This window comes from Talpa occidentalis, unplaced genomic scaffold (genome assembly GCF_014898055.3).
Source record: "Talpa occidentalis isolate TD23 unplaced genomic scaffold, MPIMG_talOcc4v2.1 talOcc4.11, whole genome shotgun sequence".
Lineage (NCBI taxonomy): Eukaryota > Metazoa > Chordata > Mammalia > Eulipotyphla > Talpidae > Talpa > Talpa occidentalis.
Genome location: NW_023601104.1, coordinates 100,378,983 through 100,402,851, shown reverse-complemented (window position 1 = coordinate 100,402,851; position 23,869 = coordinate 100,378,983). Strand labels below are relative to the sequence as shown.

The window sequence follows — 23,869 nt, the reverse complement described above, 5'->3', positions numbered from 1 at the left end:
CCCATCAGACTCCAGCACAGCACAACGTTGTGATCACAGAGGTGACTTGCCCCCCCTCCTCCAGCTTGTGAAAATAACAACACCCAACTATTTCCTAGGGGTGGGTGAAGCAAAGAGTTTTTCGGGTTCTGGGACACTCTGGAACGCTTTCCCAAATGTGTGGGGTTTGGCCTTATAGTATACGCTTTGCCCCAGGGCGTTTTTCCTTTAATTTTTAGGCCCAAGTGTATTTTAAGGTAAATTGATCCCACATGCTTCTGATTCATTTACACTGAACTCATCAGACCGTGTTTGGAAAGAGCAAGCTGAGGTCCAAGAAGCCCTTTGAGCCGCTTTTACGAGTCTCTCTGTGCTTTTTTTTTTTTTTTTTTTTTTTTTTTAAGAAGCAGGAAGCCACATTTTGACAAGGACAAAATGCAAGGCCCAGAAGACGCGGGTCTGCTTCCAGATGTGGCACCTTTGAAACCAGTGGGTCCCAAATCACCACGACAAAGCTTCCCTTCCTTGGTTTTCAGAAATGCAAGGAAACCTTACCTTAGAGCGGGTTGAGCCGGGGCTGGTGGTGACTCGGGCTCTGACGGAGCTCGGTCCCTCAGCTTCTGAATGTCTGAGGCCACACCCACTCCTGATCCCTCAGCCTCGCCAGGCCAGGGGAGCCCGCCAGCGCCTTCTCTTCCCTCCACAGAGAGCTGAGCTGGGGCTGCCCCGCCGCGGCCTGGTCGGGGTCTCTTTTCTTTTCTGGGCTGTGAAGGCAGCGTGTGCTGAGCCACTGGCGTTGTGAAAACATTGACATCCCTTGACCCTGATAGAAGGGCACAGTGTGATTCATTTTACAGAAAAAACAACCACGGCCAAGAGGAAAATTAGTGTGGGGCGTGAGTGTGAGAAACGGTCTCTGGGTGAGGGAGCAGGACATGCCACTTCCTGCCCAGAAGCAGCCGTTATTAAGGGTCAAAAGAACCCCAGCATCCCCGGAACCCAGGGCGCAGTTCCTTCCACGCACTTGGCCTGTGATGAATGTCTCCCCGGCAGGTGTACCGGGAGCGCCCAGGGATGCACCCCGAAGACGCCTGCTCCTCCTGCTGAAGCCTGAGGTTGACTCTGGGTGAGGCACAACAGAAGCCGCACCCTCCCGCCCCCCTCCTGTCTGTGACTTGTGTCTCTACTCCTGCCCGGAGTCCTAAGACTTGAAGGACATGTGGATCAGAGAGAGGATAATGAATCTCTAATGGGAAAGATGCTGAGGGCGAGGCGGCCACGCTGGGGCGACGCCTGTGCCCCGCTCTTTACAGGGTTTGCAACGGTGTGTTCTCAGCTTCAGCTACTGATCAGGGTTTCAGAAATCCCAAGGCCTGTACTCTACTTCAGAGCAACGCAAGTAGAATCTCCACAGGGGAGGGCCCAGGAAATATGTTTTTCTCTGAGAAATGTACTAACGAGGCTTCGCCGCCGTCAGGGTATCCTGCACCAACCCTGAGCTGAACGAGTCCCCGGGAATCACCCGCGCCAGAGGGACTGGTGGCCGTGGCCTCATAGAATGAAATCAGATTCAGGATAGACGCCTCCCTCTGACTCCACCCCCAGTTCTGTCCCCTTCTTCCCATCATTTGCCTGAGTTATAAATGATGGCTGCGTTCCTGGAGCGTTTTCCAGGCTGGTGCACAATAACCATGTTGAAAGAAAACGAGAACGAGCCCCAGAGGCTGTAAAGAGATGGCAAAATGAACCAAACACAAAATCTCTTCAAATATTTAATCAGTTTGGAGACCGCTGCCTTCCAACCCAGTTGGGTAAAATTGCTAATGAAAGCATGATTAAGGCGTCCTCAGAGGAGACATTGGCTAAAATGAAGAGGAAACTGGGTTGACAGTTGGGAAGACAGAACATAGCATGTGTCTTAAGAACTTTTGAAGGTATTATTTAAAAAAAAATACTCAAAATGAACAAGAAAGGATTAAACAGTTATACAAACTTAAGGACAACTAAAACTCCTTTTATGACTGAAAATACCAGATGTGATTTTGAAATAGATTCTTTAAAAACCCTTAGATCCTGCTGTGGTTTCTTCCCATAACCTTCTCAGTACATACAAGAAGCAAACTAGCTACACCCAGCGTCCCCAAGACTCATTGGGCCTTTGCAAAGCAGCAATCAGCAAGGGGTGGGGGGTGGGGGGGCTGGAGGGGTGGGGGGTTGGGGGTAGGTAGAGAGAGAGTGTGGAAGAGGGAGAGGAAGCCGTTCACAGTCTTTGAACATGGACTCACACCCCAGCCATCCTAATCTATTTCCTTTGGAAAATATGCAAATAATCTGATGACCTTGAAAAATCTCCCCTGATCTCTGGTCAAGGTGCCAATGACAACACTTTTCGGTGACTGCGTCGCAGGCACTGGGGGCAGTCCGTCCTTCAGAACGACAGGTCTGCACAGCGCAGGCGGGGGGCAGGCCGGCGGGGCTGGCTCCGGGGGAATCATTCAGCAGGAAAGGCATCGCGACCGTCTCAACTCCGTCTCGTCTCTTCGCTCCTGTCCCTGGTGCCGTGAGCGGCAGCGTCAGAGGCTCCAGCCCGGGCTTAGAACGGGTACTGCGACACGTATATCCGCAGTCGGATCACGGAGCTGCCTCTGAAGTTGATGACGGTGTTGACGGTGATCATTTCCAAGTCCAGCTGCATCTCCCGGGGCCCTTTGATGGGGCGCGTCATCACCAGGGTGGCACTGATGGGGCCCGTTTGCTGCAGACAGAACCGGGGACACCAGTTAGAGAAGGTCTGGCCCAGGCCCACTTAAGGGGTGTGACCCCAGAGGCTGTGGAGCAACAGCTGAGGTGGTCAGGGGAGCAGGCCAGATGCGGGCTCTCCCACAATCACCAAAGTAGATGGTGCACTGGCCTGGCCACAGTGGACCTCTATAGCTTCAATCAGGCACTCCTCTTAGAGTCAAACAGGCACCCCCATGCTGCTACCATACCCCCCCGAACCCCCTCTCCTGGACCCCATGCTCTACCGGCTCTTTCCTGCTAACCTTTCAGGTCCAACTGAAATGTCACTTCCTCAGAGGAGTCCTCCCTGATTTCCCCAAACTAAGTGGGGTCCCCCCATGACCCTTTGTCATTGCACAGGATGGAAAGCATTCAAGGACATGTGGCATTGTCTGCACTAGTGCTTGGCAGAGTTCTGATGTCTAGGTCTCCACGAGACCTGGAGATCCACGAGAGCAAGGACCAGGGTCAGGTTTTTCATCAATGTATCCGCCAAAACCCAGCATAGTGCCTGGCACACAGTGGGTGTTCAGAAAGCCTGTCTGAACACAAGAATGGATAACTGGCTGGCCCAGCTGTGGGGCTCAGCTCTCACCTTCACCTCCCAGGGCCCCTTCTCTGAAACGAGGGTTTGTTCTTGATCAGTGATTTCCAAGTAAACAGCCTGCAAAGCACCTGGGGCACCTGTTGTTTTTAAAGCAACAATTCCAGGGGCCACTCCAGGATTTTCTGCTTCAGCGATTTCTCAGGTATGCCTGGGCGTGTAGTCACCTCCAGCTTCACTACTCTGTGCAGTAGTAGGGCCATCACTGTGGCCCTAATAACTTCATTTTCCCCTCCACTGAATCTCTTCTAAAACTTTGGGGGCGGCAGGGAGAGGGAACTGACCTCCACTGAGCATCGCCTATGCCGGACAGGCGCTCTCGTAAGTGTGGCTACACTTACACACACGTGCTTATTTAAACTGCATAAAAACCCCGAAAGGCTCTGCTCCTCACAATGTGGCCGCAGGATCAGCAGCATCGGTATCACCAGGGAGCCTGCTAGAAATGCAGGACCCCAAGCCCCACCTAAAACCTACTGAGTCAGAATCTGTGGCTTAACACAAGGTGATCTGCGGGCAGTGTAGGAATTAAGAAGCTGATCTGAAAGCACAGGCCCACGGCCAGGAGCCTGCCCACTGTCCATCCTGACATGTGTCCCAAGAGCATATAAATATGCTGATTTAAAAATAAGCAAAGTAAAGCCCAGGGAGGGTAGGTCATTGCTTAGGGTCACTTGACTAGGCAGGGGCAGAGCCAAGGGATTCCATTCTGACCCCAACCCCACCGCACAAGTAGACTGGGATGTGTTTTACTTCTCCTCCCTAGCAGTGCCCTCTAGGAGAGATGGCTGCAGGCCAGTGCCATGGCCAGAGAGTGGGCACCTGCAGAGGAAATAGCAGGAGGGGCTCAGATGTGCTGGACAAGTTTCCTACAAGCTGCAGAGTCCAGCACCGTGCCCATTTAAAGCCACACCAGATATTTTATCTGTCTCCATAAAGAGAGGGCAACTCATAAAATTCTGTATATCCCCAAGAGCTGCCACAGGCATGTCAAGGGTGGGGCTATCAGGTGCCAGCCAGGTACTAGGGCCTCCACTGTCCACCCAGCTAACAGCAGCCTGAAAGCCACACAACTTCCTCTTGGCATCAGCTCCCCGTGTTCCCGTCAGCATCAGCGTAATTGGCATCTATTCACGCAGAGGATCGCCAGGACTTCCTTATCAACTCTTGCAAAACCTCGGAGGCCCGGCCAGGACTTCAGAAGGTACAGCCACACAGGGAAACGCCTCCAGCATTTACAAATACAAATATGTCACCAGCTTTCACTGTTTGTGTGAACAGAGGCGAAGGGTTGAGGGTGCTGAGCTCTGGGGAGTCCTCTGGAGGGAGAGCTGCAGGATGGGGAACCGAACCGTAAACTCCCACACTGTTCCTTTGGGCTCTCCTGGAAGGTCTCCAGAGTGTGAGAAGAGTCACCTCTGCCGTTCAGAAGTAACCTTAGAAGTGAATGAGTTTGGTTCCCACCAGGGCCAGACCTGCAGTTGGCTGAGAAAGGTCTGCGCACAGCACCTGGCTGCCAGGACAGGAGGGCAGCCACCTCCACTCTTCTGCAGGCTTCCAGGGCTGGGTGAGGACATTCATGAAATCAGACTCTGACAGGCCCTGGTCACCTGTGGGCTTCGGGCCAGTGCAAAATGATGATGATGGCGATGACAGTGGTGGTGGTTATGGTAACAGGCCTTTAACTATCACCTTTTAAACATCTTATTTAATCTGCATAAACAGGTTAAGGCACTAGAGCATCTGACTCCTGAACACACGCTCCCGGCACCCTGCGCTACAAAGTCAGCACCCGCCAACCTCCGGACGGTCCACCACTCATACTGGACTGTCAATGCTTGCCAGGCTGTTTGCCCCGCCCTCCCCACTGTTGTGAGGGCTCCTCAGAGTCAGAGGCCACATCCTGTTTGTTTCTGAATTCTCAGTCCTGACTTAAAGCCACATATATTCTGGTGCTCAGTGAATATACTGGGAGCCTGTGGCTGAACGCTGGTGCAGCTGATGCAGCAGGAACAGGCTGCAAAGCCCCCCGGGGTGTGCCTCCCAACCCCGCTCCCATACACTCAGGTCTGTTCTGAATCGGCTGTGAGACGGCATTGTCTGACACGTGGCGAGCAGCCAGGCTATAGCAAGTCGCCTTCTCCCGGGCCTGTCACACAATCTGAGTGGGTCATGGAGTCAGTGTGCTTTGGCACACTCTGAACCCCCTGGCTGTGCACCTTCTTCTCACCCAGACTGCACCCCCGCGTCACCTGGCCAAGACCCATCACCAGTCCTCTGTCCGGGGATCGGTGTGGGACAGACTGCCAACAGGGCTTGTGAAAGGGACATGTGTGCACCCAAGTGTGTATGCGCCCGTGCATGGGTGTGCCCCGTGTGTGTGCACACATGTGGTTTGCTTCCCAGGTGAGATGAAGCGCTCAAGCGCGTGTAATACAACCAGTGAGTGTCAGGGAGGGAGATACCTGATCACCCATCAAGCCCGACCTCACGCTGCCCAGTGCCTCGGGCACCTCCGCGGGTCCCTCCAGGGCCCACGAGCTCACATGCCCCTAACGAAAGTCACCGCAGCAGCAGTAGCTGCAGGAGCAACACTGTCATGACAATGGTGACTCCTGCTCACTGTCCCTCGAGGGTACAGTGGGCTTTCTGCGTTGTCTCAATTTCTGCGGCGGTCCCAAAGCTGGAGTAAGTGAAAATACTCCCACCTCCTCATGAGAATGTGCTGGACTGTCTGGGTTTGAGTCCTGCCCTGGGGACCCCTGGCTGTGAGGTCACGATCATGGGTAAGTTACTGAGCTTCCTTGTGCTTTGGGGCTCCGCATGCGCATCCCCACACACTGTGAGGATGAAGTGGGGTATGGAAAGCAGCTGGCGCCCTGCATGGCCCACGACGGGCACAGGGAGGATTTCTGCTGTGGCCGTGAGCAGTCACGGCAGCGTCCCATGGGACCCACAAAGTGGCAGCCCAAAGGATGCGTCTCTGTCTCCGCCGCCGGCCTGCAGGCGTGTGGCAACGCAAGCACCAGCCCCGCTGCAAGCGGCAGGGCTTCGACAGAGCCGCTCAGAGCTGTGTGTGCCCTGGTGATTAAAGAAAGCAGAACGTGGTACTGCACTCTCTTCTGGAGAAGTCTAGAGGAAAGCTCAGAGCAGCCTCCCCATGGTGACAACTGGGGGCTACAGGGAAACTGGGTGATGGAGTCCTGGGGGCCTCATGGGGGATCCTCCACTGCCACGGAATATCTATGCAGGACCTGGCACCAGAAACGGGGGTGGGGGGGGCAAGTGGAAGACCTGAACACCAGGGAGTGGTCGGCACAGTCCTCAGGGAAACCTCCAAAGAACCCACCAAATGCCCCATGAAAGAGTGAGCGCATTTAGGTCTGTGCCACAGAGCGAGCCCCGGCACCCGCTTACAACAGCAACGAGTAGGGCCTCTCCCCTTCCGCTCCGGAGGGAGAGCCCAGGACAGCATTCTCCTGGAGGGGACAAGGCAGGCGGCACAGAGGCCAACCACCCGTCCCACCTCTGAATGGGGGAGGGGTGACCCCCAGGCCGAATGAGAGATGGAGGGACTGAAGTTCCACTAAACCAGCCCAGACTCTTGATACGGAAAATAAGACAATTTAACAGTAATTGAATATGCCTGTGAAATCGATGGAATCGGCCTGAGATGTCAGCCAGGGTGCTCCGGTGTGAGATGACAGGTGAGAAAAGGCAAGTCACTGAATGTTCGGCCCTGCCATATTCTGCAAGCGTGATGAAAAGAGGCGTTCTGCGTTCCAGGGCTGCGCTAACCCTCCGGTAAGCGCTGTTATTGTCCCCACGCTACAGGGGAGGAAGCTGAGGCTCAGGGTCGGTGGGCAGGCTGTTGGGGCAGAGGAGCAGGTCGGCCAGCTCCAGAGCCATGTCGGAATGACTGAGTGGCGTCCTGAGGAGCGCGCTGTAGCCGCGCACAGCTGGCCTCGTAAGCCTGCCTCGTGGGGCAGAGTCCTGTCTTCCTGCCCCAGTGCCCGTGGCTTCACAAGACCCCTACCCCAACTCTGGGTTCTCTTCTGAGCAGCAGCTCTTGAGAACCTTTAAGCCAGGGCCCTGCGTTCCTTCAGCCATGCCTGCGTCCCCTCCCCGCCTGGGCACCCTGACATCTTCCTCTGAATAAATACTAAAGAAACCAGGCCCTTCGCAATGTTCTCAGAGAACAAGCTACCTTCAGCTCAGCTTTGTGAGTTCAAGGGTCCCCTCGTTACTGTGAAAATCTGAGCATCAGGAGAAGCCTCCAGAAGAGGTCTCCCTCCTGTTCACTCCACCTGGACCTTTTCCCTCCATCCCCGGGTACCTCTTGCAAGTCAGCCCCATGGGGGAACATTTGGGTCTAGTCTATGGTGACCAGAGGCATGAAATCTCACCCAGACAAATCTTCCATTCTGCTGGGGGAAATCAGAGGCAGGTGATATGAGTGATGGCGTTTTAAGTCCCCAAGAGTGACATTATTGTGCCCTGTGAGTGGGACGCGCTGCGTCTGTACTGAGGATGAGAGAGGCGAGATGGGAGAAGGCCAGTGGGCTAGACTTCTGCTTCCAAGGGCAGCCAGCCCACAGAGGCTCACAGATATGGGTTTCTGCTGCACAGCTGTTGCGTGTGGGTATGAGAAAAGATAGACGTAAACACAGGTTCTTCTTTCTGATTTGCAGAAGTTACTCTTCCCTCCAATCATTCTACCTTCTTCCAAAACCCTTACCCCTAACACACTGGTTCACGGGTCATGTTATCATGTGCCCTGGTCCCTTTAAGGTCTTGCCAAAAACATGTTAGTGAGGACACAGGCACATTATCAGTCCCTGGGGCTTTTTCTAATCTGCTCTAACCACCACTTCTCAGACCTACCAATTTGTAGACAGTCCCAGCTCCAGAGGCAAGGACTGGAAGCTTCTACCAGGAATAGAGAGCTCAGATGTGTGGCCCATTCATTCACAGGCACTGGGGCATCTCCCCCAAAAGGGTGAGCTTCAGGGATCTATGCTTCTGAGTACAGCTCCCCACAGGGACCCTGTGACAGGACCACATGCTTAACTGGGCTGCAATGCTCAGATCCCTAGGTGGAGGAGGCTGAACAAAGACCCCAAAGACATCAGAACTTAGTCCCTAGAACCTGTAAATGTTATAAGGAGAAGGGAGTTTCGCAGGTGCTATTAGGTTAAGGATCGTCACTTGGGGAGATTACCCTGGATCACCTGGGTGTGCTCTAAATCCAATTGCAAGTGTCACTTGAAAGATAGACAGAGAGTGATTTGAAAGACACAGAAGAGGCGGCGGCAGAGATTGGAGTGATGTGGCCATAAGTCAGGAAATGCTGGCAGCCACCAGGCGCTGGAAGACAGGCACGGCCTCTCCCCCAGAGCTTCCAGAGGGAGCGTGGCTCTGCCAACACCTTGACTGCAGTCCAGTCAAAATGATTTCAGATTTTTGGCTCCCAGAACTGAGCAGAATCAGTTTCTGTTGTCTTAAGCCACCAAGTTTGTGATAATCTGTTACAGTGGTCGCAGCAAACTGACAGACGTCATCTGCTGGAATAGATTCTCTAGAGAGGAAGCTCTGGGGTCCTCTGCACAAGTGCCCAAATTCACACTGAGATGTGAAAAACATCTCTCTAAGCCAGCGGTCTCTAAAGAAGTGTGAACACCCCAGAGGGTGGAGGAGATGAAGCTCAATAATATAAACAGGATTACATGGATGTAATTAACAGACAGGCAGAGATGTCTGGGGATGTGTGCTCTGAGATTGTTGACTGTTACGGATGCCAGTGCTGTCCAATCCGACTCCCAGCCACAGAAGTGCTCTCTAGCCGAGCTAACACAGCAGCCGCATGCAGCTACTGAACACCTGAAATATGGCTAGTGCCATGGAAGAACCTAGCTTTTAACTGCATTTCATTTAAATTCATTTAAAAGTAAAGCGTCACGATGGCCATGGGTTGGACAGCGCAGGTAGAGGGTATTTCTGTGGCTCGTATGCCAGCCTTCACATTCCTGCGATGTCAGTGGCATGAGGCAGGGATTTGGGGTGTTTTTTTCACTGCTACAGTTTCAGTTTCTAGATGGAGCTTAGTGGCTAATGGATAAATATTTGTGAAGTGAGTGGGTGGACAGATGGTTGTGTGAATGCCTTCCCCATGGAACCACAGGAGGAACGAGACCTATGACTGCACTTAGCCTAACTTCTCACGGGAAAGAAAGATCTTGGGGCTCTCGGAAGCCTTCCCAAGGCCACACAGAAAGTGACGGGACCAGAATCTTGAGTTCTGACTCCCACCCACGCCCCTCTTCTCTTTCCACACCCGCCTGTCCTCGCTGTCCGCAGACCTGTTTCGAGAAGCACACGCCTGGCTAGACGACACAGGCATTGTTTAGGTGGTGGCCGTCACTCGCCACCCCTCTTACCCGCATGTAGAACTCTCGGCCCTCATTCCCAGACTTGATCTGGAAAATGTAATAAGCTCCGGGATAGCGGGTCGTCGCTTGCATCTGGAAGATGTCAGCAGGAACGGAGCGTGCGGACACCACGTCCATGTCCCGGTACAGGATGGTGAAGGGCTGGTCTCTGCAGCCAGGATTCTCAGCAGGACACATACAGCGGCTAGGGGAAGGGAGATCATGTGAGGACTGAGAAAATCCTTTCCAGATGCTGGCTGTGCCTACTTCCTCACTTAAAACGCTCGGAAGGAGGCCACGCCACCTTATCCTCCCAACGCTGTGCCTGGAGACCCCCTCCACCTCCTCCTGCTTCTCCTTTCAAAACTCCCCAGCATGTCGGTGAACCCTCTTTTCCTGGAGAATGGCCTCTTCTGGCCAATCAGATATTCCAGCTGCTCGAGCGTGCACCTCAGACGTCAGGATTCGGAACCCTGTCTAGTGTATTTAGCCTTGCTCTGTCCCCATGGCCCTACATGTCTCCGGGCGGCCAAATGTGCCACTGGCCCCAGAGCCCTTCACTCCCTCAGCCAACATGCTAGCTGAGAAATCACATTAGACTGACACAACTCGAGAAGTCTTTTTACTTTCTCTTTTGCACTAAGTCGAATGTGTGTGGAGCATAATGGGAGAAATAAACCATAAACGCATCATGTTAAATACAAAGCAGCCAACTCGAAACACTGGCATTATCATAATCCTTCACTCTATAGATGCCCCTTAATTTATCCCTAGCTACCCCCCATCTTTTGCCTCACCCCTGAGCCTCCCCCAGGGGTCAGAGTTCACATCAAGTGCTCTGGGTGGCCAGAACTGGGAATCAGTCTTGCGTTTATGTCACTCTGTCCTAACTGCCAATCTTTCTTCAAAACCTATTCGATCTACTTCCAAAATACAGTCTAAATCCAACCCCTTCTCACCGTCTCCACCGTCACTGCATGTCCTTCAGGCCCCCCGGGCCTGTCTCTCCTGCCCCCCTCCATTGCATGGCAGCCAGAGTGTCAAACACAGATCAGATTATGTCTCTATTCTGTTTAAAGACACTACAGCGGCCCCCAATACAACTTGAATAGGAACCACACCCCCAGCCAAGCCCCGAAGACCCCGAAGGGCCTGACCTCTGCCAATTTCTCTACCTCCTCCCACACCACACTGTCCACTCCTCATTGGGCAGCAGCAACTCAGGCTCCTTATGTTCCCTGAAGACATCAAAGTGACCCCTACTGTGAGCCTTTGCACATGCTGGTCCCCCTGCTCTTCCACTCTCTACCAAGTTAATGTTGACTCCTGTCCCATTCCAGCCCAAGTGTCATTTTCTTGGGGGGATTTTCAGCCTCCCTGGTCTAGCCCAGGTCGAGATCACTCTCTTGCTTCATGAATGTCTGTTCTCCTGTCCGTAGCCCCTGTCACAGTCTGCGCTTGGGCACTCACTTAGGTGACCCTTTGTTTTATGTCTTTCTCCACTCGCAGAACAAATACCACAGCGAAGTGTCTGGCACAGAGCAGGAGCTCGACTAGCACTTAATAAATGATTGTGTAAAAAGAACATTCAAAGTTTCGTTTTCTGAGGCTGCATCAAAATAGCCATGTCAAAATGTCCCTGGTGCCAAAATGGCCACATTAAAATGCCACATGTCGCGTAGAACTGTTTCCCAAGGGCAGTCTCAGGGGCGTGATGGCGCCCAGCTGAAGAGGATCGCAAGGCGCTGGCAGAGGTGGCCCTGGAGTCGAGAGCTGAAGGCCGGGCCGCTCTGGCTGTGAGGGCGCGGAAGGGGTGCCTCCCGCGTGGCAGAAAACACACCCCCAGGGGCGGGAGGCTGGACGTTCTGGAGCGCGGGGAAGGTGAGAGCAAGTGCTGCCGGGCTGGCAGGGGCTGGGGCTCCTGAGCAAGGCCGTGAGCTGGAAGGGGGTGCGGGGAGTCAGACTGGAAGGGGCCTGGAGGGAGGGCGTCATCCAGCGTTTGCAGCCGCCTGCTGGGGGCCTGACCGGCAGCACCAGCACCAGCACCGCCTCAGCACAGGGAGCTGAACCGGGTCAACTCCCCGGCCACAGACAAGGGCGGCCTGGACCAGGGCGGAAGCTTATCGCTCCTGGCAGCGAGCAGAGACTTCTCTAAGTGCCCCGGCTGACCCTGTTTGGCCAGTTTTGCTCAGCGCAGAGGGCACACTGGTGAGCCACAGGTTCCTGTCAGGTGCTGCGTTCCCAGGGCACAGGCGGGTGGCATTCTCCCCGCCACCTGCGGCGCCAGGGTTTGGCTCCGCTCTGCGGGCACTAAGCTATGACTGGGGGGTGGGGGAGGAGAGGTGTGTGGTGCGGTGTGTGCGTGTGTGTGTTGCGTGAGCCCCTGGCAGGAATCACGGCCTCACACGCGGCGCACTCTCATTCCCAGCGCCTTGGCCGTCTCCCGAGCCAGGCCCTCGCCCAGGCCACCACCTCCCACAGGCGGCCACGACTCACTTATCGCTGATGCGCAGATAAGGCTCCTCGCAGCGGATGGGGTCGATGCATTTGAAGCCCCCTTGCAGGTTGTAGCAAGTCTGCTGCAGGTTGCACGTGTGGTTTCTGTGCTCACACTCATCGATGTCTGGAATGCAGGTCAAGAGGGCTGAGTCAGGGCAGCGATCCCACGGAGGTGGCCCCCAGGCAGGGGCCGGGGCGGGAGCAGGCTACCTGGGTCCTTCTACACTGCTGTACTCACAAAGCGGCAGCCGTGGGCCACTTGTGGCCACTGAGCATCTGAAACGTGGCTCGTCCAAAGTGAGATGCGTGAGTGGGGAATATATTCCAGATTTCAACAACTTAGCACAAAAAGGAAACTAGTTCTTCAATCATTTGCCATGGAGCACATGCTGGCATGATGGTCCTTTGGGTATGTTGCATTAAATGAAATATATTCTTAAATCATTCTACCTGCTTCCTTTTTTCCTTTTAACATGACTACTAGAAAATTCAAAAGTACTTATGTGTGGCTCACATTTGTAATTTGCATTCTATCTCCACTGCCCAGCACTGCTATGGGGAATTCTTGCTTGGAGTTGGGATAAGGCAGGTTTAAGGATCTGAAAACGGATTAGATGCTCAGCAGCCAGTCTTCCCACACTGACCCCAGGGAGTGAAGCATGGGCTGGAAATTAGGCCAAGTGGCCAGTAGGAACAAGACCCATGCTGGCGTCCTTCCTGACCCTTCGAGGGACAAGCAGTCCAATGTGTGATGTCTCCCTGGCATCCCTTCTCCAGGAAGTCAGTAAAGAAAAGTTGCCCAGGCTGCCCTCCAAGGGCCCTGGTCCATGGACAGCACAGACCACCGTGATCTGTCTGGGAGGCAGGACCAGCCCGTAGAGGCTACCACTTGTATCTGTGGTGTTCATTACAGAAGTGAATGTAGCCACATCATTTCTGGGGCCAGGGAATGAATGGCAGGGCAGGAAGGCACCAGCCTGGGCATCTGCCCAGTGTCTGCCATTCTGGAAGCCAGCAGCACCCTCACCTCGACACCCTCCCAAAACCACACAGGATTCCCCGGGTGAAGACATCCAAGGCACCCCCTGAGCCAACCCCACCACAAACTTCCCCTCACCAGGCCTCTGGACAGCCTTACCCTGACAGCTTCGGTTGTCCTCCAGCAGGATGTAGCCAGGAGGGCAGGAGCAGAAGTATGTGCCAGGCTGGTTCACACACTCATGTTGGCAGAGGAACTCAGAGAAGCTGCATTCGTCCATATCTGGAGGCAACAAGTTACACCTGCTGTTTACAGTCTCCAACTAGCTGGGGGGTGAGATAAGTGATGGTCTATTCCAACTCCCACATCACTCTCCTAACTCAGAAGACAGCCTTATTGCCAGTTTCCATCTTGGACACTTCTGGTGATGGGGCTTTCACTACCTACTGCGGAAGCCCATCCATACGTGAACAGTTCTAATTGTTAGAAAATTCTTTCCTATCTGGAGCGGAAATATGTCTCTGCTGAGCTTCTACCTCTTTGCCTCTGGCTCACCTACATCATCTGCTGACTCATTCCGCCCTGAGGGTGAAGCCACCCTTCACCTGTGGACATGAGATCTGTTTACCTGCTGGAGTTCTCTGGGTGCAGAGTTCTTCCCCAAGACCCCCAAAAAGAATTCATTGGCCTGTCTTTCAAATGGGCAACGTTAGCCGTACCAACAGTCCTTTGATTGCCACCAAACTGAGAAATAATATTAATCCTAAAAGCACAATGAAAAGGCATATCTATACAAGCCAGGGCTGTCAACTGTACTTCATTCCGTGAAAGCAAAAACTAGGAAAGGAATGGGGCAGACGCACATGGTCCCTCTGTGGACATGGGAGCCCAGAGCTGGGTCACTCCTCCCCTGCAGAGGTGAGGATGTGAGGGGTGCAGGGGTCCATTAAACACACAGGCTATGGCAGCTGATGCAGAAGCAGTGATTCCAGACGAGTCAACTCTATGTCACACAAAGGGTTTGGCAAGGGACCCGAGTTTGAGTCTCATTCAACAAGCTCGCCAAAGAAAACATGTTTTTCTTTCATTTGTTGTTTCCAGAAAAATTTGCTTTCACTAGTTTTCCCGTGTGACATGTCCTCGGATTACTCTCTAACGCACACACCACGGTGGCTGGGATCACAGATAGGGTGCCATGCCAGTGAGGCAGCTTCTCCATCAGATCAGCCCAGTTGCTTCTGGGTGTTATGTGCCCAGGGCCTCCATTCCACCCTGAAAAAACTCCATTCCACCCCTCCCAGGGGTCTTCAGGCAATGGGGTGGGAGCCAGCAGAACCTGGAGGCTGATGTGAAAAGTTACAGCAGGCGCAGTTCAGGAAGACCTGCTTCTGTCATGCTGTCTACACCCACTCCCGGGGGACCCTGGTGGCGCCCCAGATCATAACAGAGCGTTCTCGTTTATTTGTTTAGTTTGTAGATTCTGTTCATACCTGTAGTAGAAGCAGTAGCACAACATGTCAGATCCTGAGGTCACTATATACCAAGCATGGGATTCAATGCTTTTTCCTGCCTCATCTTATGTAATCCTCACCTCGGCCCTGTGAAGCAGGTGCAATTACTCTGCACATTTTCCAGAGGAGAAATGGAGGCCTACAGGTCAGGCAGCTTGCCTGAGTTCACAGAGAACAAGTAAGCTGTAAACTTGACACGTGAACCCAACCAGCCACTCTCCAGCGCCTATGCTCCAGTGCCACAGCGAAGGGCTCCCTGAGAAATCATGCCTGGGAGTTAGCATGGGTGGGTGTGGGAGAACCCCCGGGGATGGGTTAGCTCCAGTGCAGATAAAGAGGGAAGCACCCACTTCCACCTCCCACTGGACAGAGAGGGGCCCTAACCCACCCCGTTTATCTGATGGTCATAATCCCCAGTGGTTGCTGGAGCTTTGGATCCATCTGCCACCAAACAGCTGACAGACAATCCCAGTTCCTGGCAGGCAGCACACGGAACAGGCTCACTCTTCCAGGTGAGAACCCGCCATGGTTTCCAGGATCAGCTCAGCTTAGCAAATCCCCAAGGACAGGGGACCAGGGTCTGGTGCTGCTTGGAGGGGGTCACACCAGCCTTGATGACACAGTGAGAGCAGAGTTCCTGGGGACAGTGGGCAGCAGAGAAAGGGGAGAGAAGGTAGAACAGAAAGACAGCAAACAAGCTCTCCCTGTGTCCACACTGTCCTGGCCCAGCCCTAAGGCCCAAAGCAGCTAAGCATGAAAAACGTGGGCATCATGCGAAGGTGGAGGAGAAGCTGGCATTGGGGATAAAGAGTCAACTGAAAATCCTTGCCAAACCATGGAGGATGTGAACTTGAAAAGCTAAAAGTGTCTAAAACTCACACTTAGGGAAAGGAAATGAAGACGCAGCGCCAATTACATACACCAGCTTGTCTCACCTTTGCGGCCATGCTAAGAGGGCTGTTTTGTTAACCAATGAGGAAGCATTCAAGACTTGGTCAAGGAAAGCGCTAAAGTTGAGCCAGAATTGGAATTCCGTTCTGTCTGACTCCAGATCCTCTCTAGCGCACCGCCCTGCAGATGGTCAATAAATATCTATGGGTGTACTGGGAATTCTGGAAAAATTCACGTTCCACTTTCTAACTCCTAGTTCCTTGGCCTAGATTCCCTGAGGAGGGCCATGTTGGGGGGTGGGAGGGGAGCAGGGGGCCTGAAATCTAGGAAGAAAGTAGTTTTTCAGGTCCGAGGGTATCTTACATGACTGTTTGTGGGGCTGACATTTCATCTGCCAAGGCTCTCTGTAACCGCCCGTGGTGGCGCGGGCGTCCCCAGCCCTGGGAGACGGGTTTGTGCTGCTCTCTTTCAAAGCCTTTCCCTGGAGCGCTCCAGTCAGGAGTGAAACTATCACACAAGTCTCCCTCATGGCCTGGGACGGTTCCCGTTACAGTGACCCCAGGATTAGAAAATGTTGCGTTCTGCAGAACATGCCCTAGAGCAGGGGCCGCTGATTTTGAAAAATACGGGGAGCAAAGCCTCAGTAATTCAGACCATGTACAGTTGCTGGGGATGCCAAAAGTGGGTGGAAGAGATAGTTTAATTCAACATTTAACAAAAAACAAGGAAAAAAGGAAAAGAAGGCTCAGTGCAGGATGCTCCAGGAATAAATGATTAACATGCTGTGCCTGTTATCATGGGGCTTATGATAGCGTGGGCAGAGGATCAATATGTTCCTGGGCCTGGGAGGAACTTCGAGGAGGCCATCTAAGTCGCCCCATCTATGTTGTCACAGCAAATGACTGAGATTTCATTCAATATTCAATCATTCACTCATCGATTCAGGAGCTATTTATTGCACGCTCACTAGGTACTGATTGCAAAGATTGCAAAAGTTCACAAGGTGCATCTGCTTATATCCATGACCTCATTCGCTCATCCTACCCCGTGACATGTGCCACGCTTCGTGGGCTTCGGCCCGCTGTAAGCACCACCACCTGTAAGCCCCAGGATTTGAGTCAGCGCCAGGCAAGGGCAAACAACTCAAGCCAACGTGCAGAACTAGGTGACTCCGTCCCCTCTCCCACCTCCTCTGAGACCCCAGTGGGTAGCAATAGAGGTCAAATGCCAAGGAAGGGACTCCACGTTCAGGAAGTGACTCATCTCTGTTTTGTGTGGTTGTGACCCCAGGGTACTGGGAACCATCCCAAACCAGAGTTGTGTCCGGGAAACGAGAGGAAACACCTGTGAAGGCTGCCCTCGTCCTCCGCCCCACCCCCGACCCCCAGCACAGATGGCAGCGCCCGGTGTCTAACAGTCCATTACCGCTGCAGCGAACACCGTCATCCTCCAGTTCGTATCCTGGGTCACAGCGGCAGATGAAAGAGCCGTAGGTGTTGACACAGGTTTGCACACAGGGGTTCTCAGTGGCACATTCGTTCACGTCTGTGAAAAACCCAAAGTACATCACTGACCATTCCCAAAACAGCGCGTCCCCAGTACGCAGAAAACTGCACCAGCAATGACAGAACCACCAGCAGGCGACCAGAATCAAGGGACCAAGGATCTCCACCCAGCACCTAGGGGATTAAGAGCTCACACTCCAGTGTTCCCTGAGGAACTAGACTCCATCTCCACTTCCATTCTGGGGTTGCAAATTGGGAAGGATGGAAGCAATGTGTCCACACACCACTGACAGGTGTAAACATAGACACTCCCCCAGGCTCACCAATAGCAATTTCTTATACAACAGCTACCTCCTATCACCTGCTACATTCCATCAGCGAGCTGGCTGACTTTGAAGTTTCAGAAACAGATCATGACAATTCCGGTAATGCTTCTATTTATTACTGCAATGACCAAACTGTGTGCGCCACCAAAAAAAAAAAAAAAAAAAATCATATGTTATGTTGACAACCCTGAACCCAACTGTGATGATATTTGGAGATAAACTGTTGGGAAGTAGTGAAGTGAGTAACTAGGTAAATAAGTAATTAAGTTAAATAAGGGTGGGGCCCTCGTGACAGGATTAGTGCCCACATAAGCAGAGTCACCAGAGAGCTGATCACCCTTTGCCATGTGAGACACAGTGAGAAAGCAGCCGCCAGCACACCAGGAGCCCTCACAAGCACCCGACTGTGCTGGCGCCTTGCTCTTGGACCCCTAGCCTCTGGAGCTGTGAGAAAAACTCCTGATGCTTAAGTCACCCAGGCTGTGCTACTCTGTCATGGCCGCTGGAGCTAAGACAATTATGCATGAACCACGTCGCTGATGGCAGAAGGCTCCCACAGGCACGGCCCCTGTACAAGCTCAGGAGGGGAAGGAGAGACCACGGAGGGGCATGGGAGGCTTTTGGGAGCAATGGGACATTCACTCTGGAGTGTGGGGATGGTTTCATGCAGGCCTATGCTTGCCTGAGTTCATGAACCACGTGCCTTCAATGGTGCAGCTCACTGCATGTCCGTAAAACATCAAGGAAGAGGAGGCACGTGCCCAACAAGCCAACAAGGGCACCGCTGGAACTGGAACATGAGTCAAGGTCTGTCCACAACACCCGATTTATTCCACACAGCCCATGTGGTGCAGAGGGGGAAGGAAGGAGCCCATCTCCACATGGCATTGGTGGACCCCTGGCAGCTCCCCTTCCCAGGCCCCACGTGGCAATGACCCAAGTTCCTGCTGAGAGGATTTCTATCCCCTTCAAAGGTCCAGATAAGGTGCTTAAGCCTCTGAATAGAGATGTGGGTGTTTTCAACCTTGAAAGCCTTTACAGTAAGCAGCTTGAGGAGTTTTCCTTAGAGGGGAAGGCTGAACTCAGGCCTCAACAGGTCCTGCTCCCTGACATCTCAGGAGCTTTCAGAGGGAAGAAACAATGCTCATGCAGGAGGTCCGTGGAGGGATGCTGGTTTCCTCTGGGGATGCCAGGAAAACGCCAAGGGCCAGGCCACTGAGTATGAGCTCATGCAGGGTGAGTATCAGTAGGTATTTGGGCTGGCGTCCTCAGCTTCCGGCGAGACGCTGGCCACATCAACATGAATGAGCTCGTGTCCCGCCCTCTCTGTTCTCAGCTGTTTCTGCAGAGCAGCAGGATCCAGAGGACTCTGCCCCTGCAGCTGGCCCTGCGCTTCCTTGCCAGCCCTGGATCCACGCAGGCCCTGCCCTCTGCATCCCATGGGCACAGGCGCAGCCCACACAGACTTGCTGGACAGGAAGTCAGGACGTTCGTTTCTACCCCCGATCAGCCACCATCTGGCTGCGTGGCTTCGGCCGAGCTGCTTTACCTTTGTGATCCCTGAGTTCCTCATCTGTGAAGCAGGGCCACACCTGCCCTGCCTGCCTCCTAAAGCTACAGTTGGGGTTCAGTGAGTTTAACAGCTGTGCAATGCTCTGAGGAGTGTGACGTGCTCTTCCTTGAATGAGCTGTTAGGTCACAAAAGCGCCATAGAATAGGTGACATCCGTGTTGCCTGTGGGCCCAGCTGATGCAATATCCCAGTGGCCCAGTGCCTGCGGCCAGGCCCTGCGCTGGCTGCTGCTTTATCTGGAATTGGCACTGCCTGTCCCGGCCCCAAGAGGTCTGAAGGACACAGCGGTCTTTCAGCCCTGCTGCTCAAGGCCACTCCTTGGGAGGCTGTAGGTGCTCCAGCCTCAGAGCAAACCGGGGCTTGCACCTCCAAACCTAGCCTCAGAGAAGCCTGGATCTGCCCCAAGCTGCTTATCTCAGCAGCAAGAGGGCCAGGCGCCCACTCCCCGCTGCAGGGGCGAGGAAAATGACCTCTGCTGGCCAGGGGAGCAAGCTGAGACTTCTTGGAACAATCAGTAGAGGAGGAGAGTCTTACAAAGAATCCAGGATCAAACTCTTCAACGCTGATGCCTTCCTGTTTACCCAATGATTTCCATACGATTAAACTAATGGAGACATAATATCCTCCAAAGAAGCCGGCCAAGAGGCTGCCAGCCAGACCTCAAATGGTGTGACAAGGAAATGGGCCCTACAAAGCCGGGTGGCGGGCTCCAGACAAAGACCTCATTCTGAGCCCCGCCACTGCCTCCACCCTGGGCTGAGCAGCTGCCAGGGGCTGGAGGCCCCAGCGGGGGGCTGCGGCCGGGAGCCAGGGGCCGGGAGGGACTTGCACTAATTCCTTGGGTCTTAAGTCCCCCATCACTTCCTGAGCAGAAGAAATCTTCCGATGGAAACGGCACAGAGACGCAGCCTGTTTTTCTAACTTATCAGTACTGAAGTGTTCACGTGGATAGCAGAAAAGGCCATTGTTCTTGGAGGGGGGGGTGCTGAGTGGCAGCTGACTCTGCTAGGTCTCAGGCCTCCTGGCACAGGTGGGACATCACAACTGCCCATGAGACCCTGGCCTTGAGTAGGGGGCTATTTCACAGCTCACCCAGGGCCAGAGCCCTCTCTGATGGCCCTCTTTGAGCCTCAGGAATTGAACTTATGTTACAGGACATGTGAGACCATTTCTGATGAGCAGGAGTGTCGCCAAGGCTACCTCTGGGTGCACAGAGACGCAAATCCATGAGGCCATAGGCCCCCAGTGGCCGAGGGCTGCGGGTCTAATCTCAGCAGCACCTCTGGCATGTTTCACACCCCTTCGATCTCAGGGCATGGGCGGGGGCGGGAACCACGAGTGGGAATACACTGGAACAGCAGCACTTCCCGCCAACACACGCCATCAGACTCGAAGACAACAGCCAGCGTTTTCACATCATGTTCGAGTTTTCATCCACACCACGTACCTTGGCAAGACCTTCCATCCTCGTTGAGGGTAAAGCCAGGGTTGCATGTACAGGAATAGGATCCAGGAACGTTCGCACACAGCTGCTGGCAGTAGCCATAGCGACATTCATCAATGTCTGGGAACAGAAACGCCAGCAAGGTAAGAGATCCTCTGCCTCACCGAGGCGGCCCCCGCAGCAGCACCGCCCAGTCTCTGTCCTGGGACGGCGCAGACACATGCAGGGCGCTGCGGCAGGGCAGTAAGTTCTCATGAACATCAAACTGTGACTTAAAGAGGAACGAGGCGTGATGAAACTGGGCCTGTGAGTAAATAACGTCGTTTTTGTTCAAAGTTAGCCAGGATTCTTTCTTATCAACATTAAAAGGAAAGGGCCCTACGTGATGTCATTCGAGGATCTGCTGCTCTAAGTGTCAGGGAGGGTGACGGCCTCTGGATTCCCAGCCTCGGCCTCCCTGTCACCATCCCCAACACATCTCAGCCCCACAAACACCTGAGCCAGTCTTGAAAGTGGTAGAGAAATTTCCACGTAGAATGGAAAGGTGGACAAGGTGGCCGCTTAAGATTTGAATCAAAGCTAAAATTTATCCAGCTTTAAGATTTGATGATAATGTTACCTGGCCCTGAAATGGGACAATTAGCTGAAAATATGAGAGTCCATAACACGGTCCATGAGGCTGCTGGCCAGCTCTAGTAACAGTGTCCAGCTGTCAGACAGAGCGAGTGCAGGTCAGGGTGTCTGGGCAGTGCACAGAGTCCTGTGGGTCCAGTAACACAAGGACACGGAAGTTTGCCTCAGACCCCTCCTAGACCATAAAACTCTGGATACACACCCCTCTTCCGAGCCATGGCTGGCCTTCCCAGAGCAAGCGTCAGCTCTGTGCATGAACGGATCCAGAACCCGGCAAGACAGTCTCCCTGATAACATGCACCAGTCAGTAGGGAGCCTGGTCTCACTGGAAAGCACTTCCCAGTCCCCAAGTCATGGGCTGGCAGGCTAAGGAATTGCCTCCTGTGGGGTCAGAGGTCTGAATGAAGCCTGCTGGGAACAGGAGAGCTGCCTGAGTACCTGGTCCTTGTCTCAGCCCCACCTCCCCTAAACCAGCCACACCCGCTACCTGCTATCCCTGTTCCTTTGAAACCAGGATCCATCCAGACTCTGGAACCCAGCTTCAAACTCTGACCCTGCTCCGAGTATCTACCACCTGCTGCCAGAAGGGACCCCCACCTCCACCTCACCCAGTGGCCCGCCCTCCACCCAGGCTGCATGCCGGCCCTTGTGATTCCATTTTATCTCTGAGGCGCAGCTACTTCCAGCTGGGCCCACCCCACTGCCTGCTTGTGCTGTGGCTGGGCCTCCCCTCTCTCCAGGAAACAGGAGAGGAAAAAGAGGGCACCCGCTGTGCAGAGGCGCCTTGGAGTAAAGGCAACCCCCCAGGCCCTGATTTTTCTGCAAAAGCAGCCTTTCCAAAGGTGCAGAGAGGGGGTGGTGGATGGCTGTGGAACTTGCATTTTGAAAGAGAAAGACGACTTTGGCCAGTGGGTGGCACAAGTTCAGCTGCAACTGGGAAAGTTCTTCCTTTAGGGTAAGTGAGGAGCGTGCCACAGGGGGCCTCCCTCCAAAAGCTTCAACCTGTGGGAGTCAATACTACCCCCTCCACCTCCCCACCTGGGCACCTTCTGACTGGCGGGGTGGGATCTATACCATGGAGCCTGAGAGTTCCAGGCACCTGAGCCTCTCCAGCACCCCCGTCTCTAGCATGCCCTGGAGGAGAAACTGGACTGGGAAACAGTAGACAGACACTAGACCCCAACACACTCTGTCCAAAATGTCCCTCCTCTGTGAGTCTCAGTTCCCAGCTCTATAAAAGTTGGATGACATAATATCTGACATCCCTTCCAGCCCTGAAATGCTACATATTAAGTTCCTGCACAAATAACTCCCTCACACTGATCTGCTTATGTTCAAATCAGTGGCATCAAATTTTCCATAATAGCTGAGGTTGGTTAAAATGCACACGGACGTCATGGTCACACAGGCGCATGCGCAGCCAGCTCTCGGGTGCATGCCTGGAAGGGAGAACCCAGCCAAGTCTCAGCTGGCTTATCGGGCCTGGAGGATGCTGCGGACAGGGCTCGACAGCGGACTTCAACTCGGTCCCAATCAAGAGAGACTTGGAAAAAAGAACCCCTTTTTTCCCTGCCATGATGTTGTTTGGATTTGTTTCTCAGTTTTCCCAGACTGACTTTCCAGCAACAGAGTAGCGTCTTAGAGAATTTAAACTAGCAGAGCTTTTCCAAGAAAACACAGCATAGAAATCACACCTTAGAAATAGAAATTGAAGTGACAGCTAGAGATTGCTATGAATTCATTCACTTGGCTAAAGCAAAAACTAGCGGGGAAGAAAGGAAAATACCCTCCAGTAAAAACAAACAGAACGATCATATCACCAATGCCCACTGCCAGGGACAAAATTCTCAACTGGCTCTGACTGATTCCTTAGGAGGGAAAAGACCACAGCTGGGCGGGGGTTAGGGGAGGGCGGGTGGCGAGAGGACTACAATGGGGTACCGGGGGAGGTGACTGTCCCTCAGAATCTCCTGGTCCACACTTGAGACTTGGAACTCTGCTGCGACTAAGCAAGGGTTCCCTTCTCTTAGTATGACGTCTAACGAGGACAGAGACCACTCGCCCACATCACTTCCTGCCTTGGATATAAACTTCCTAAAGGTAGGAAGAAGGTCTAGGCATATCAAACATGAGCCCTTAAAAATGTCAGTCAAGAACTCTGACGATGACATGACGTGATGGTAACAGCTGATTTTAGAGAGTGTTGCTACATATAAGCTCAGTAGCCTTCTGCCTGCCCCTCAACCCCCCAAAGGGAAGCCCTCTGCCTTTAGGCCTCCCGGCGGGGCCCACATTTCATGATACCTCCTGTAACCACTCATTTCCGAGAGTCTCTGTGAGCCCCAGGGAGTTCTCACCTAAGCACTGGCCTTCCAGAAGCCAGTATCCATCAGTGCAGGAGCAGGTGTATCCTCCTTCAGTGTTGATGCAAATCTGGGTAGGGTTGCACTGGTGAGAATCTGTTGCACACTCGTCCACATCTGTAAGACAGACATACGCCAAAGAATGTCATCTACATCTATCCAGAGCCCTGGAGCCACCAGCGGAGTCAGCTGCTTGCTTGCCTGGCTGGGAGGCAGTTGATAATGTCCCTGGGTTACATTAAGGAGAACGAAGAGGGGCCTCCCTTGGTGGCGCAGGCGGTTAAGCGCCACGCTGTGAAGCTGTCCGCAGCCTCTGCAGCGCCGGTTCCATCCCCGCCAGCCTCGGAGCAACCC

General features: G+C 53.6%; 1 protein-coding gene across 1 annotated transcript in view; it reads right to left on the bottom strand.

The window, feature by feature from the left end:
* Positions 1 to 2,179: 2,179 nt before the first annotated feature.
* FBLN5 (fibulin 5) overlaps positions 2,180 to 23,869 on the bottom strand; it is a 66,540-nt gene continuing 44,850 nt past the window's right edge. The window contains exons 5-11 of the mRNA XM_037504034.2: positions 23,510 to 23,632; positions 20,523 to 20,639; positions 17,098 to 17,217; positions 13,430 to 13,552; positions 12,289 to 12,415; positions 9,802 to 9,997; positions 2,180 to 2,734 (exon numbers count right to left, since the gene is read on the bottom strand). Coding sequence (XP_037359931.1) covers positions 2,573 to 2,734; positions 9,802 to 9,997; positions 12,289 to 12,415; positions 13,430 to 13,552; positions 17,098 to 17,217; positions 20,523 to 20,639; positions 23,510 to 23,632 — 968 coding nt within the window. The 3' untranslated portion in view covers positions 2,180 to 2,572. The remainder of the gene's footprint in view (positions 2,735 to 9,801; positions 9,998 to 12,288; positions 12,416 to 13,429; positions 13,553 to 17,097; positions 17,218 to 20,522; positions 20,640 to 23,509; positions 23,633 to 23,869) is intronic.